At 46.6% G+C, this 16,047-nt stretch overlaps 1 protein-coding gene across 1 annotated transcript in view; it reads right to left on the bottom strand.

The window, feature by feature from the left end:
• Nucleotides 1-16,047, bottom strand: part of KDM5B (lysine demethylase 5B) — a 54,800-nt gene that overhangs the window by 10,955 nt on the left and 27,798 nt on the right. The window contains exons 12-20 of the mRNA XM_027728837.2: nt 14,341-14,503; nt 13,214-13,333; nt 10,583-10,777; nt 9,864-10,045; nt 9,214-9,338; nt 8,753-8,903; nt 4,656-4,770; nt 2,317-2,672; nt 594-732 (exon numbers count right to left, since the gene is read on the bottom strand). Of these exons, the coding sequence (XP_027584638.1) occupies nt 594-732; nt 2,317-2,672; nt 4,656-4,770; nt 8,753-8,903; nt 9,214-9,338; nt 9,864-10,045; nt 10,583-10,777; nt 13,214-13,333; nt 14,341-14,503 (1,546 nt within the window). The remainder of the gene's footprint in view (nt 1-593; nt 733-2,316; nt 2,673-4,655; nt 4,771-8,752; nt 8,904-9,213; nt 9,339-9,863; nt 10,046-10,582; nt 10,778-13,213; nt 13,334-14,340; nt 14,504-16,047) is intronic.

Genomic DNA, 16,047 nt, shown 5'->3' with positions numbered 1-16,047 from the left:
AGTTTAGGCTAAAGAGGCTTGAAAATACTTTTATGTCAGATCAGAGTTCACTTTATGGAAAAAACATGAGGACAAATAAAAATATAAAAAAATATTTGGCAACTTATATTAAAATGTGAAATCTGGGCTATCCCAGTGCCACCCTGGCCTGATCTGGACAGTCTCAACTGACCTCTGACCCAAGCACTCGCAAGGCTGAGCCAGGAACCACTTCTGTATCACCAGACTGTACCTCAGTGTGGTACAAAAGTGTGATTAGCAGGGAATTGTTACTGAGCAAAACTGACCTTAAGGTAAAGTTCCATAATACAGCATCTTTTTAACTTGAGATTTTTGCTAACAGCTCCTTTACAGATTTGACTGCAGTTAGCTGCAAAGGTGAAGGAGCACAGATCAAGTGCAGAACCAAGCAAAAATCAGGGCAGTGAGTGTAACTGCACCATGGCTGAGGGAACAGACAGCACAGACAAGGGAAACACAGAGCACACCCGGGGTCTGGAGCCCCAAAGCACAGCCAGGGTGCAGAGGGTGGCTCTGCTGACCTGGGCAGGGTCACTGCCCCTGCCCAGCAGCCACGAGCACAGTTCATGTACCTGCAGAGCCTCCACCTCCTGTATCCAGTCCTTGGCCTTCTGCACTGCGTCCTTCAGCGCCGCTCCGTTGGGGAGGTAGGCTGGGATCTCCTCCAGTTCCTTCACTGCTGCTGCCAGGCTGCTCAGGGACTGGCGGGGTCTGGGGAGCACAACAGCTCAGATGTGAGATGCTGCATTACAGAGGGGGCTCTTCTACTCACCAGGGCCATTAAAATCAGAGGGTCACGCCAAATAATGGTGTTGTGTCCAGCCCTGGGCTGCACCCAGCACAGCCTGGGCATCGGGAATGCAGGGGAGCTTTAGAAATGTTGGCTCACTCCAGGCTCCTACTAGAAACATTCTCACTCAAGGAAGATTCACCTTTCATTAACTTTTCAATGACAGAACCCTGGATCCTCAAACACTCACCAAAACCCCAACCAGCAGCAGCTGAAAGATTCTGCTTTAGAGGGTTAAACTGCTGAAATTTGGCTTTTCTCTACTTCCCAGTTTGATTTCGTGGTTTTAGAAAGGTACAAACACAACACAGTTCAACATTGGAGGTTAAACCCAAGTTTAGTCAGCTCTGTGCTCTATTAAGTTATTTTAAAACACTGTGGTTAGTAGTGGGTAGGAGATACTCCCATGCTTTTGTAAGTATGAGGCTGGGGCAAAACTGGAAAAAAAGAAAGAAGAGAAGGAGAAAGGAGAAAGGAGAAAGGAGAAAGGAGAAAGGAGAAAGGAGAAAGGAGAAAGGAGAAAGGAGAAAGGAGAAAGGAGAAAGGAGAAAGGAGAAAGGAGAAAGGAGAAAGGAGAAAGGAGAAAGGAGAAAGGAGAAAGGAGAAAGGAGAAAGGAGAAAGGAGAGGAGCAAGGAGAAAGGGGAGGAAAGGAAGGAAAGGGGAAAGGAAAGGAGGAAAGGGGAAACGGAGAAAGGAGAAGGAGAAAGGAGAAAGGAAAGGAGAAAGGAGAAAGGAGAAAGGAGAAAGGAGAAAGGAGAAAGGAGAAAGGAGAAAGGAGAAAGGAGAAAGGAGAAAGGAGAAAGGAGAAAGGAGAAAGGAGAGGAAAAGGAAAAAGGGGAAAGGAAAAAGGGGAAAGGAAAAAGGGGAAAGGAAAAAGGGGAAAGGAAAAAGGGGAAAGGAAAAAGGGAAAGTCGAGAATCTTGAAGGGAAAAACCCAGCACACAAGTTTGCAGCACCCCCATTTTTCTTTAGAAATCAGGAGGTCAAAACAACAAGCAAGAAAATTTTTCTTAGTAAGGATGTATTTGGCCTATTTCCTTCTCCCCTGCACCAACTAATATGGAAAAGTCTCCTCCTTGTTAGTTAGAAATAGTCCTACATGGACTATAAATTTTACCCATTGGTGGTACATATCTAAGCTCCATCTGGACTCGCATCCTCCAGCCTGACACTGGGTGGGAGAAGAAGGTGAAAAAGAAGGAAGAAGCATCTTAAACCTCTTTCTTGTGGTAAAAGGAGAATTTGCATAATGATGGTGGAGCACCACAAACACGGCAAGGCAACCAAAAATGACTCCATGCCTCACTCTCCTTCTCCAGCCCTGCAACCAAAAATGACTCCATGCCTCACTCTCCTTCTCCAGCCCTGTCCCTTCTGGCTGGAACAAGTTTTGCCTTCCTGCTGTGAACTGGATGAACAAAGGGGAGCCTCTTCAGGAGTCATGGCACTTCCATCTGGAACAGCTCATGGAATTCCAAAATGCAACACTGAGATTTAGCTCTACCTGGCCTTTATCAGGTTCCTGGCTTTGTCATCCCAGTGCTCGGACACAGTGAGGAGCTCCTGCAGCTTCGCCATTGCCTTCTCCACCGCCGGGTAGGGCGCGAGTCCCACCCCCGAGTCTATGAGACGCCTCATGTCGTCCAGAGTGAGGGAGTTCTGGTCTGAGGAAGCCAAGTGCACATCCTCGAGCCAGCGGGCCTGCTCCAGGCGCGTCCGCAGCTCGGCCAGCTGGGGCAGGTCGACGTCAAAGTCAAAGCTGACGTCCAGCAGCTCCTGCAGCTCCGCAGCACTGGGCATCTCCTCAGAAAGGAGTTTTTGGCTTTGCTGTTGGAAAGCTTCCACACGGTCAAGAAGGTCCTGAAATACACAGATGCAACAATAAATCAGAGAAAAATCCACTGCCAAGTCACTTAACCATGGAAGTGCAAGGTTAACCATGGAGTGCAGGCTCCTGGCAAACACCCCGCTGCCACACACACAGTGCACGGGCAAACTATCCCAATGTCTGGAACACTTCAACTGTGTCTTCAACAGACAATGTATGTACCAGCACCTCCTCATACATAATGTGGCCACAAGCTTCAGTATCCCAGAACAAGGGAATTCCACCCCCAACTCCTGTGAGCTGAGACAGGTGTCAGAAAGAGGGTTGGGAAGAACAATCTAAAGGGAAATTGAGTGTGCCACAAGTGCTGCTGTCTGGCTTTGTTCTGGAATGGTTCGGAATGGCAGCTGAGGAACAGAAAAGTGAGGATTATGAAGGCTTTGAAGAACACTGGGATGCTCTGGGATTCATTTCTGCTGCTCTGTTAAGGTTTTTGAGCTGCACCTCACAGTGCCAACGAGCCACAGGCATTTTACTCTCTCATGCATTGCTACTCCTTCTCTCTCCGTACACTCTGCAGCTAATCACCCTAAAAGGTACCTCTGGGGCTGTTTGCACTTTTCCCAGGTTAAGGCACAGTCACCCAGAGCAATCCCACTGCCGAGGCTGGGATTATTCTGCATGGAGCATCCTGCCCAGTGCTCCCAGTACTGCCTGAAATGATGTTCCTGCAGGAAGTTCTTCCCTCACAGCTGACACCTTGGCATCTTGCCAGCAAGACTGTTTCCCAGGGTGGGCAGCCTCCCCCAGCATGGAAGAAAGCCTTTATAAGAGACAGATTAAATTGGGAACCCATCTCCAGTTACTGCTGGTCATTTACATTAACAGCGTGATTTACATGACTCCATATAATGGAGGCTTGTTGAGGATGATATAAAGGAACACCCTGACCATATGTGTTTGCTATTTCCCTGTTCAAGAATGCCAGATGGAGAGGAACTGTTTGCATGTCTGGAATTTCCAAACTTCTGCTTTTCAACCAGCAAGAGAACTTCACAGCTCCAGTGCTATAAACAAAAAACTGTAAATAGGATTGTATCAAACCTGATCCACACACTGCAGGGCTGATAAAGCTTCTGAGGCAGCGGCCAAAGCCGAGTTGAACTGGTCTACTCCCATTCAGTTACAACACTGTCTGGTCTCTCAATGCTGTATGGACACTTAAGGGACAGTTCTGGAGCTGGACACAGCATCTCCTGGTTCCAGGTGTCACAAATATGCAAAGCTCTCTCCTTTAAGACAGGAATTGCAGCTGCCCAGACTTTATTTTCCTTTTTTTTTAATTGCCCCTCGGTGTGATATGCAACATTTTGGCAAATTCTGAAGTGAAATTTTGAATTACTTTCAGCTCGTCTGAGGGTTGATCATCTGGGGAGCACAGAAACAGCACCAGCTGTGTGGGGGACACAGTGACCTGACTCCCTGACAGCAGCACATTCTCTACTAGAGCAAAGATTTGGGCAGCCCGGGCTGGGTTTGGCTGGAGTTATCTGTGGGGTTTCCTGGAATGTGGGTAGAGAACATGAGGAGGGATCTAATTACAAGATTATAAGAAAGCTGATTCCAGACTAACAAAGAATGAAGGTGATAAGAGAGAGCTCCCTCAGAGTACTGCAGAGTTTGAATGTTCTCACATTAACCTGGTTTCTCTCAAGAGCAGACCAGTTAACTGACCTCAAACTTTTAACCTGTAGCTTCCCAAGTCATCCTGCTGCTTCTCCTGCACTCCTTTATACAACACTAACACTTTGATTTGCCTGTGTAGTATAAAAATCTGCTGCCCGTGAACTCCAGCAGGTCAGAGCTCCCTTCCTGAATCCCCTGTGCACAAGTCACTCCGGCCTGCCAGTGCACAGGGACTAGTTCTTGGAGCAAACAGTGAGACAGGAGATGGATGCAGTGCAAATCCACCCCTGCAAACGCTCCCGTTCTCTCCTGTAGGATTTCCAAGTTACCTTGAGCAGCGGGGTCTGGCTGAGGACACAGGGCAGGGCATAGAGCTGCCTCACGAACAGCCGCAGCTCGTTCACTGTCAGCTGGTTCTGACACTTCCCTCCTCCGGAGCGGTACCTGCAATGACACGGTTCAGCTTTCCTGGTTACCACTGAAAAAAAATAGAAATAAAATATCTGAACTTCGAGGCCAGGTTTGGACGGGGCTTGGAGCAACCTGGTCTACAGAAGGTGTCCCTGCCCAGAGCAGGGGGTGGAACAAGATGAGCTTTAAACTTCCTTCCAACCCCAAACATCCTAGATTTTTTGGATTCCCTAACATCCGCTCATGATTTCTTGTCAGTCAGGCCTTACTGAGGAATAACAGAATATTCACAAGCACCCAAGCAGCCCAGGGCTCACATACATGAGAAACCTCAGTCTGCCACAGCAGAACGAGCTATTGTTGAAACACTCATATTAAATGGGATTCTGGAACAACTACTCAGCCTGGGAAGGGCACTGGTTATTATGGAATAAAATTAGGCTTTTTTCCAGAACACAAAGCAACTGTGGATAAACTATTCAGTTATGTTGCAATAGCTATTGTAGTCAGCTCTGCCCGTGCCCACACCAAAAGAGAACAAATCCCAATTCTGAATGGGTTTTATATTGACAGGTCGTGTAGGCACTTCTAAAAATCCTCTCTACGCTGAAATCAGCACTTTTATTTTTATCTAAAAGCTTTGTATCAAATGAGTGGCTTAGAAGTGTTAACAAACTGGCCAATATTAAAAACCTCTCTAAACTCAAGCCACTGTTAACGAGGTCTGAGAACCCTGAACAGAAAAGGAAAGAGATCCCTTACAATGCTGGCTCCAACTGAATCCACAGTGTGTCATTTACACAAAAGAGAACAACAGCCCAGCAGGATATGCCAGCACGACTGGAATGTGAACACTATAAAATTAATTTTAATTTACCACTCTGGGTTAAAAATAGGTATTTCTAAAGGATACACAGGATCCCATTGGGAGTTCAAAACCCCACGGTCAGTTGAACAATAAAATGAATGCAAAGCCTCAGGTACAACACAGGTTTCCTTACAGTGTGCTTTGTTCTACTGTTTTCTGTGGAAGCTCTACTGTATCTTCTAGGGAAAGGCACAGGTTTTTAAATACATAAATATTTATTTACATATACATATCTAAATGGCAAAACTGACTCTCACAAGACATTTTTGATAACCAGAAAATACATGAGCCTAAGAAAAAGCCAGACAGAAGCCATCCCACGTCCATCCAGGGTTATTTAATCACAAAGTTCTCCAAGCATAAGGTCTCTAAACTCTTGGAGACTAAGGAGCAGAACAAGTTTCACGAGGCCTAGAGAGGGAAGGGGATGGACAGGGAGAACATCCCTTTATGGCAGCAGGTCAGAAACACTGTGCCCTTTCAGTGCCAGGAGAATGAGGAACACGCTGTGCTCTGGCCCGATTTAGATGTTCACAGAACTTCTTCCAACCAGTATTGGGGGAGGTTTAATCCCCCAGCACTGAGAGAAGCAGAAGAAATAGGGATGTACAGCCCATTTGCATCTCTTCAGGTAATGCAGACAAACTGGTAAGAGTGACAGGATTTAGTCTAAGACAATATCATCATCTCTCCTGGTCTTCTCCCCAGGAACCGCTGTGTTGGTTATACTGGAGGAGATCCTCCCATGTCACTGACTGCCATGACTAACAGGGACAACCTTCCCAGAGGAGCCAAGTCTCCTGCACAACTCTTCCAAATTTGGGATCAGACAAAAATGCTCAGTCCATAATGGAAAGTTTGCCAAAAGCACGAACCAAATTTTAAGCAGAATCCACAATCCTTCCCAACCAACACCTGGCACTCAGCACGATGAAGGCTGCCCAGCATCCTGCAGCTTCAGGCAGATCAATCTGTATTTGATGTAACACTTAATAAGAAATTAAACAGATAATTCTCTTCTTTATATCTGCCTTCACAGGTTATGAGCACTCCCCTCTTCAATCTTTTAAGAAAAAAGATAATCAAGTACCGTGGTTTTTTAAAACTCCTAAAAATTATGAAGACCTGAAACTGGACTTCTCCCAGAAACATGCCAAAAAAAGATCCAAGTAGAAATGGTGAGAGAAGGGCTAAAGCCTCTACTAGAGCAAATGAGAATCTCAGTCCAAGTGCTGCCTTGTCACTGTGTAGAGCAGCACAGGATGATGCCCCAGGGGCTGGCAGGCCCAGTTGTGAGGAAGGCTGAGAGCCTCTCATGGTGACAAGAGAACAGACCTAGTCAAGGAGATGAAGATAAAAATTGCTCCCAGCTCTTCCCAGGCCAAGCAAAGTCAGGGACACATTCAGAGCAGGAAGGACCCATCTGGCACAGAGCAGCTGGGAAGGGCCTGGCTGCTGCTCCCAGTTCAGCATCGAGAGACCTGAGCAAACACCAGGGATGGGAGAACCCAGACGGGGGATGCCAGAAGGAGAAGAGATGGCTCAACACCAAATGAAGGAGAAGATCAGGAGTGAACAAGTCTTTGATGATGGTGCCACAAATGTCCAGGTTGGAAGTTCCCTGCGTGGCTGAAGCCTGTGGGAGTGCTGAATTTCTCATTCCCAGTTGCAATACTTTTATGTTGCTATGACACATAAAAGCAACATATGAAGAGGGGTTTCATCCTCTTGAGTGTGCAAGACAGCAAAGGTGAATTTTTATCAAGTCCCTGCTACAAAGGCTTACACAGAGATCACCAGGAAGGAAGACAAGAATCATGTCTAAATGTGAGAGCAGAATATTCTACTCCAGAAGTCCTTCCAAGCCAGTCTTTGAAGGACTGCAAGAACACAGGAGTGACAAGCTACACAGCTCCTGCTGAGGCAAATAACATGCAGGAACCACACACGTGCAGTTCCACCAGCACAAAAAACAAGTGCTCCAACAAACACCATGTTGTTCAAATCAGCAGAAATGGGTGAAAGTTGTCCAGATGGAAGAAATGAGACTCAATTTTTCCTGGAGTACTCCATACTTAAGACTGTTGGACATGAGCAATACTGTCCTCCACATACATAAACACAACATAAACACAACAGTCCCCTGAGGCTCGATGTGCCCATGGTGAGTGTGGGTGCCATGACCAATGGCCTTAAGCTGAAGGAGAGCACAGTTAGATGGGATATTGGGAAGAAATTCTTCCCTGTGAGGGTGGGGAGGCCCTGGCACAGGTTGCCCAGAGAAGCTGTGGCTTCCCCATCCTTGGAAGTGTCCAAGGCCAGGTTGGACAGGGCTTGGAGCAATCTGGGCTAGTGGAAGGTGTCCCTGCCCATGGCAGGGGGTGGAGCAAGATGATCTTTAGGGTCCTTTCTAACTCCAAACCAGTCTGGGATTCTGTGTGTGAGTGGAGAATGTGCAGTAGAAGATGGTAACTTGTAGATCCTGAGAGAAAGGCTCTTATATCAATACAGGCACAACCAGACTCATGTAATGAGGAGATCTGGCCTTGGCCTTCTGTTCTTCTGGCTCTTTTCAACTTATTTCAGACATGGAAGTGCCAGCAGGACCAGGTAGACAGTTCACAAAGGACGTGTTACTCAAACACTGCCCTACCTTCAAATCTCTTGAGCAAATAACCTGTCTAAAAGATTCAATATAAAGAGCAGGTATTTTTCAGAGTTTTCATACAACATTCCCACTAGCAGCAGCTCAGGGAGTTAAGGCACTTCATTTTTCCACAAGACACAGAGTAATGAATACAATGGCACCTGCACTATGGACAGATTTACAGCCCCCGTGGCACAAAGACAAGTGGACTGTATCTTGTTGGCTGTGACTTTGTACCACACCATTTTTTCCTTTCAGGGAACACTGGAACAAATTTACTGCCCAACTGTCACACATGGAGCAAGAGGAGATTTGAAAGCTCAGAATGTTTAAGTTATTACACAGAGTAAAGGTGAATCTCCCTGTCAAAGACGGCTCTCTTGAGGACATCGAGAGATTCCTCCAATTTTTAAGTCTTGCAGAGCACTGGAGTCCATCACTGGCCACTGACATCCATCTCTGGTGCCTCGATTTTGCTGCAGACACACAGTGACACTTACCTGGTTTGTCTCTTGCCGTTCAGCAGCTGCTGGGCCACTGAGGCACATTTGTCCGCGTCCTGCGTCACCAGCCGGAGGTGTCGCAGCAGGTCGTTGTCTGGAAACTTTTTCATTTCTGATTCTTCTATCAAAGCCTTAAAACTGACGAGACCTGTTGGGAAAGACATTAAGCTAAGAAGTCTCCCTCTGCCATGGATTTCCAGGGTAAGGCTTAGAAACCCAACACATTAAGTGCGTTTCTATTTCTACTCCAGTTTTATTTTGTGTCAAAGTGATTTACAGTCTCGTCACCCAGAGACAGCTTAGCATCATTTCTGGGACTGTAACAGCTGAAATACTCACTTTAAAACATGAAATGACATATGACTTCTTTTGGCTGTCACATAAGAAAAACGTTGCTACTAAAAAACTGAAAAATTAGCCCTTTTTATGTGCTGCAGACAACAGGTTAAGACGCTCACTTTTTTTGTTGTTGATTTTTGCCTCCAGAGCCTCGTTGACGTTGGAAGCCCACTGGTTGTACGACTCCGCGCGCATCTTCAGCGCGTTCATCATCGGGTACAGCTCCTCCAGGGTGTAGCGGTACCTGCAGGCAGCACAGAATTCAAATTGAGACCTACAGCCACACCACGGCTCTTCCTGAGACAATTTCAAAGTTGCAATTACTTCAAAAAGCGATTTCAGCAGGACAATTAAGGAACTGTGAAACTGTCTTAAAGAAAGCTCCATTCACGTAGGACAAAGATCTACCAAATAGCAAAGGAAAGCTGACAACAGGAAGGAAAGCTCTGAAAAGCAAAACAATATGTCCTGGCAAGGACTGGATATAAGGGACAATGACCTTGTTGCTAGAAATAAAAATACAAACTAACTTAGCCAGCAATTTTTGCCATTATAGAGCAAGAAGAGCTGAATGCTGAAGAGAAAGAGGCTTTGTGTGCAAGCACAAAACAGGCCTGTTGTTATGGGGGCACTGGATTTGCAAAGGACTGAAACAGAAACAGAAACCAGCCCTACTGACAGCAAAGCAAGCAGCAGATTACCAAACCACAGTCCCTACACAGACAATAATAACTTCAGATCATGGTATTATTTGCTATCTCAAGCTTACCCCACTTTGTATTTGTAGGTGGGACAGGAGCAGAGGTCCTCAACATGGTACAAGCACACCAACAATCCAGGTTTACAGGGACAATAAACTGCTGACATGAAGCAGGTGGTTTTACACTTCAAACACTGTCGCTCGTCATCAGGGAACAGCTCAAATGTCACCCTCTCTGAGTCGGTCACTCCCTGCAAGACAGTGTTACATCACTTCAAAGCCTAACAAAGAAGTGACTATTCCAAGCTAAAACATCAGAAGGTAAATTTATCAAAGGAATAATGAAGTTTTTAGAAATAAGATATTAAACCTAGGTAGATAGAAATTTTGGTAATGAAAAAACAGCTTTTCTGACTACATTACTGAAAGGAGAAATATTACTTTAAAAGCAACATTTGAACAATATTAAAGGGCAGGTGCTAAAACAAGGTGCACAATAAATGATTCTTTACCCAGGTGGTCCTCTGAAATTCATGACACAGGAAGGAACTATGTACCTCTAAGCCACTGACTCCCCACTAAAAGTACCAGCATGTCCTCACATCACTGTTTCAACTGTTCCTTCATTCATTATAATAAATCCCATCCCTGGAAGTGTTCAAGGCCAGGCTGGACAGGACTTGGAGCAACCTGGTCTAGCGGAAGCTGTCCTTGTCCATGGCAGGAGGGTGGAATGAGATGAGCTTTTAGGTTCCTTCCAACCCAAACTATTATTTCCAACAACTCACCAGTTTATCAACCTTCTCACGCAACCTCTTCTCCTCTTCAATCATAATAGCCATGTCTTTCTGGACCGTAGATGCCACCACAACGTCCAGAACATCTGCTTTGGAAGCCATTTTACAGATCATCTCGTCGTGGGAGAACACACAGTAGCGGTTCAGCAGCCGGTAATGCTCCACGCACTGGCGGCCCAGGGGCAGCTGTGGGACAGACGAGGCATTGGGGGGGTTCAGTTGGACAGTGACATTAATGGCGCTGACTCTTCACACGACTGATCAAAAACTACCCCAGGGAAAGGCCAAGACAAATCTTTCTTGCAGCAATGTTCATACTTCACAGCGTAAAATGAGAGAAATCAAGACAGCACTTTGGCCACAACAACCCCCTGCAGCGCCACAGGCTGGGACAGAGGGGCTGGAGAGCAGCCAGGCAGGAAGGGAGCTGGGAGTGGGGATGGACAGGAAGCTGAACAGGAGCCAGAGTGTGCCCAGGTGGCCAAGAAGGCCAATGGGTCCTGGCCTGGCTCAGGAACAGGGTGGCCAACAGGGCCAGGGAAGTGATTCTGCCCCTGGACTCAGCACTGGTGGGGCCACCCCTGGAGTGCTGTGTCCAGTTCTGGGCCCTCAGCTCAGGAAGGACATGGAGGGGCTGGAGCAGGTCCAGAGAAGAGCAACTAGGCTGGTGAAGGGACTCAAGCACAAGTCCTATGAGGAGAGGCTGAGGGAGCTGGGGGGGCTCAGCCTGGAGAAGAGGAGGCTCAGGGGAGACCTCCTCACTCTCTACAACTCCCTGACAGGAGGGGGGAGCCGGGGGGGGTTGGTCTCTTTTCCCAGGTAACCATCAGCAAGACAAGAGGGTTCGGTCTCAAGTTGTGCCAGGGGAGGTTTAGGTTGGATATTAGGAAGAATTTCTTTCCAGAGAGGGTGCTCAGCCCTTGGAAGGGGCTGCCCAGGGAAGTGGTGGATTCTCCGTCCCTGGAGATTTTTAAAAAGAGACTGGATGTGGCATCAGTGCCATGGGCTGGGAACCACAGCGGGGTTGGATCAAAGGTTGGACTTGATGATCTCGGAGGTCCCTTCCAACCCAGCTGATTCTATGGTTCTAAGTTGTGCACACCAGGAATGCTCATGGCTCTTGCCAGAGGCCTCTGTGGGTATGAACTGTGTAGCTGGGGGGATGTCCTCTCTGGAGAGGCTGTAATTAGGGGCAACTAAATCACCAAACCACAGCAGGCTCAGGAAGACCCAAGATAAAAATACACAGAGGTCAGGGAAGCATCAGAAGGACAAGTACAGGCATCTGCCCTGCTCCCACCACTCGAGGAATGTCCCATCTCAGGCAGGTGCAGGGCACGCTGGGCCTTCTTCTCCCTGACATGGCTTGTTTATGGGGACATAAACTGTGCTGCAGCAGGAGAAACTGCTGACTCTATGCACTACTGAAGTCCCTAACTGGCTGTAGGCAGAGCACAGAATTCACCATGAGCTGGGCAGGTCACTCCCAGCTTTATTTTGAGGTCAGGCAGATAGTGATGTTCAGGGAACAATGAGGTTATGTGCAAGTCCAGAATGAAACTCAGGGAAAGACAAGAGGAAAAACCAAACCAAACCAACTGCCACATGAGCACAGCTGTAGTGCAGAAAGCTTTCTTGCAATATTAAGTCATCTTCCTTTTCTAAGTGATGTTTTTTAAATCTAACAAACTTCTCAGTTGGGCTACACTTACAAATAGCCAGGACCCTTTTGGGGGGGAGAAAAAAAAAAATCAGGAGAAGAGCAACTTGAAATATCGGAAACTTCAAAGGATCTTTCTGAGATCAGACAACACTGTGTGTCTGAGTCATCTGCTGGGAAGGAAAAGTTACTTGTAACTTTGGAGCAACTCTCCTCCATTTGTGTATATTTTAAAGACAAAGAACTTATTCACTAACTGTGACCTAATAACTGCAATGTGTGCCCATCTCTGCTGTTTCAGTGAGCTGAGTGAAGCTTACTGTGAATGAAGTACTGGTCTGCAAACTTTCTGTTTGAACTTGAGAACTTTCTGCTCCCTTCTCACTGGAATGTTTTTCCCTAAAAACCTACAGCACCTCTGCTATCCAAGAGGATGCGCTCACATGAGATGCAATTCCTATTTTTTTGCCCAAGAGGACTGTTTTTAATGTGTGTTACATGTATCACTTGATTTTATCACAGAAGCTAAAAGCAGAAAACATATCCAGGTTGATTTTGGTTTCCAGCTGCAGAAAGTACCTCTTAGAAAATTCCCAGTGCAATAAACTGGGAAATTTCATTTCAGCTTTTGATTTGAGAAGGAATTTGGGAACACAAAAAGGAGCAGACTCCAGCAGCACTGGTGTATCTCGTCCTCCAGGCATGCATGGGACTGTGCTTCCCTCCTGCTGCAAAAGCTCCATCAGCCCTGATGTACAATTCCAAACCAAATCTTTGGAACCAGAGGAAACCCACAGTTCAGCGCACGACAGAAACCCCTTCAGCAAACATCACGCTGCCAGTAACAGGCTTCTTCTGATCAGTGGCCTAGATTTGTGCACCAGCAGTAAATCAGAGCTGTGCAGCAGCTAAGAACAGGTTTGGAACTGCTCACTTAGGGAAAAAACTGGTTTGGAACATACCCAGTCGACGGTGCAGAAGTTCACAGCTTCAGCAAAGTTGAAGCCCTGGTTGAAGCCGCTGTGATAAGCTCTGGGAAAGGTGATCACAAACTCCCCAGCACACTGGTTGGTCCTGTACACCTGGGAGGACAGACAGACCAGTGTTAGCTCACACCTAAACAGAGCTGCAAGGAGAACATGGATTTCCAACTCCCAGTAACTTCTGTGAGGACTTTGAAGCGTTTTAACCCGTAAGCTCAAGAATCACAACTGGCATTTGGTAACAGACCATGTAAAACCCCGGAAAGCAAAGGGTTCCATTCAGCCACACCCCCACTCTGAACAGTTCTAAGTCGGCTTCCTGGGCCTGGTGCACCCCACTGCCTCTGGGCAGGTGCTCAGGGTTGGGGTTAGCACAGATCCAGCTCTCTCCAACGTGCAGCTGAAGGGGAAGAGGAATTGGGAACCTTAAAGTTCATACTGCTGTAAACCTAACACTGTTGGGGCTATACAAGTCAGCATGCAAGCAGTTAGGTCTTCCTGCATCTTTCCATTTTGGAGGCTACCGAAGCATAGGAGACACCAAAAATTTTGCTGCTTTTTCCAGATTTTCCTTTTAAGTCCCAAGGTCAGCTCATCAAAAGCCAATTAAATTGTAAAGGGACATAATTCCCATGAATAATCTAGTATGGAATAAGATGGAAACTGATGAAAAAAATGTTTTTTAAATACCTAAGGACTTATCCAGGAAAAATAAGAGGATGTGGATGACAAATAAAGGAAGAATGGGGTTTGGGCCCCTGACAGAAACTCTATGCAAAAAAAAAAAAAAATGGTGTCTGATTGAACAGACATACAAGAGCTCCTGCCATTGTTCCAAAGGTTGAGCCTAAACCTTCCAGCTGAGACACAGAAACAGAAATATCCAAGATGGATCTCCAGAGAAGAGTCTGCCAGTCATTTCCAAAGGCAATGATTCCACTGCCCATCTGTTCACACTGGCACATTACACTGGATAAGGAAGATGCAGCACACATGGAAACCACCACACCATCTCTGTAATAAAAGTGGCTTCAATTATCAGCTTTAAGTAGAGTTCCAATCAAAGAGGGTTGGGTTGGGGAGTAGCACAGGAGTCCGACACATACAGGCACCCCGTGGGCCATCAAAGTGTTCGGGTTCATTATGGTGACAAGTTGGTGCAAGAGATCTGGCTGGGACTCAAATAGCTCTGGAGCAAGTTTCTTCATTACATCCTCCAGCTGCTCAGCTGCGTACCCTGGGGCTCCATACCACGTTTTAGGCTCCCCCCTGCAAGATTATTAAAAAAAGTTAAATATAAGCAATCTTTAAGTTACATTTTCAGTCTTCTGCTTTAAAATACACCATGTCAAAAGAAGGGCATATCACCAGGAAGGAATGCAAAGGTTCTGTACCTTCTTGAATCTTCACATTTTACACAGGTCCCTCTCCTCCAGATCTGCTTTTAACTGCCTACACTTCTGAGCAGGTGCTTCAAATATTCTGGGGCAGGGGAAATAGTCTGAAGAAGTTCTCACTGAAGTTCTGCTGATTTCAGCACAACTTCAAAACATAAGCTGCTTGTCTTTTCCCATGAACACAAACTCCCTCTTGGGTTAATCAACCAAAGCCAGTTCTTTCTGTCTTGTGCTTAACTGCCATAAAAGCAACACACAGGAAGTAGAAATCAAACTTCCGAATTATGCAAAAGACTTCAAGGGGAAAAACAAATCCATATCCAGAGGAGGAAAAAAAAGAACTTTCAGCACCAGCTTAACCCAAAGCAAGCCAGCTGAGAGAATTAAGGTGATGCAGATGTGTTCCAGCAGATACTGTTTCAGGCTTACACTAGCACTGGCTCCTGCAGCACTGAGATGAAAATGCCTTCAGGGCCTTATAAAGAACGAGGTTAGAAAAGGTCTTTAGAAAGGAAAACAGACAAATCACCTTATCCCAGACTCCTGAGGAGCCGGCAGAGCAAAGCTGACCCAACAGTGTTCTTTTTTTCCAGTAATCATGATGCAATTGGGAGGATTCCAAAAGGAAAGAGTGAAGTGTGAATCCAGAAGCCTATCCCTACCCCTGTATTCACACAGCCCCTGTGCTGGGGGAAGAGGAAAGCCAGCAGGATGGGCTGTGGAGGGGGCACTTACACTGGTATCACAGTTGTTATGCAGTGTTAAATCACTAGGCAGCCTTGGACCTGGTCACCATCCTGGAATAACTCTGCAGCCTTGGACCTGAGCATTGTCCCAGAACAACTCTAGAGATTCATGAAGACCAGCGACAGATGCAACTAAAAACCATCCTGTGTCCAGACCCAACACTGGGTTAGTCAAGACCCAGTTCTGCTCCTCGATATGTGTCAGCACCGAGGAATGAGTGACAGCAGATATGAACTGTGCTAAACTTGGACAGGATACTGGAACTGGCGGTCTCTGGACTTCAGGAGAACAGGTAAGAGAGAGAGACACTATTCTACTGGAGGTGTTGAGGTGCCAGCCCTAGGGACCAGCACACTGCAGGTGGATGGAGGTGACAGTTCCTTCTGACTGCCCCACATCCTGCCTGTAGAAATACCAGCAGCAACTATGATAATTCTTCCTCTGACCAGGACTGACATCTTATTTATTAGTTTCCAAGCCTCTCTGAAGAAGAGATTTGTTTTTTTTCTCCTTTTACCATTTCTAGAACTAACACAGGACTCAGAGTCCTGCAAGAGGGCTACTGCCTTCAGCCCTGGGAAAGTTCTGCTGCTGCAGCCTGGGTCACTTGGGATTAGCTGCTCCCAGTGCTTCATCAGGACATGGGAATGTGGGAGCTCCTCCACGGCA

Source organism: Pipra filicauda, unplaced genomic scaffold (genome assembly GCF_003945595.2).
Source record: "Pipra filicauda isolate LSUMZ 115617 unplaced genomic scaffold, ASM394559v2 scaffold172_size1731463_pilon, whole genome shotgun sequence".
NCBI lineage: Eukaryota > Metazoa > Chordata > Aves > Passeriformes > Pipridae > Pipra > Pipra filicauda.
Note: the sequence above shows the minus strand (reverse complement) of the source record. Positions and strands in the feature narration are given on the sequence as shown.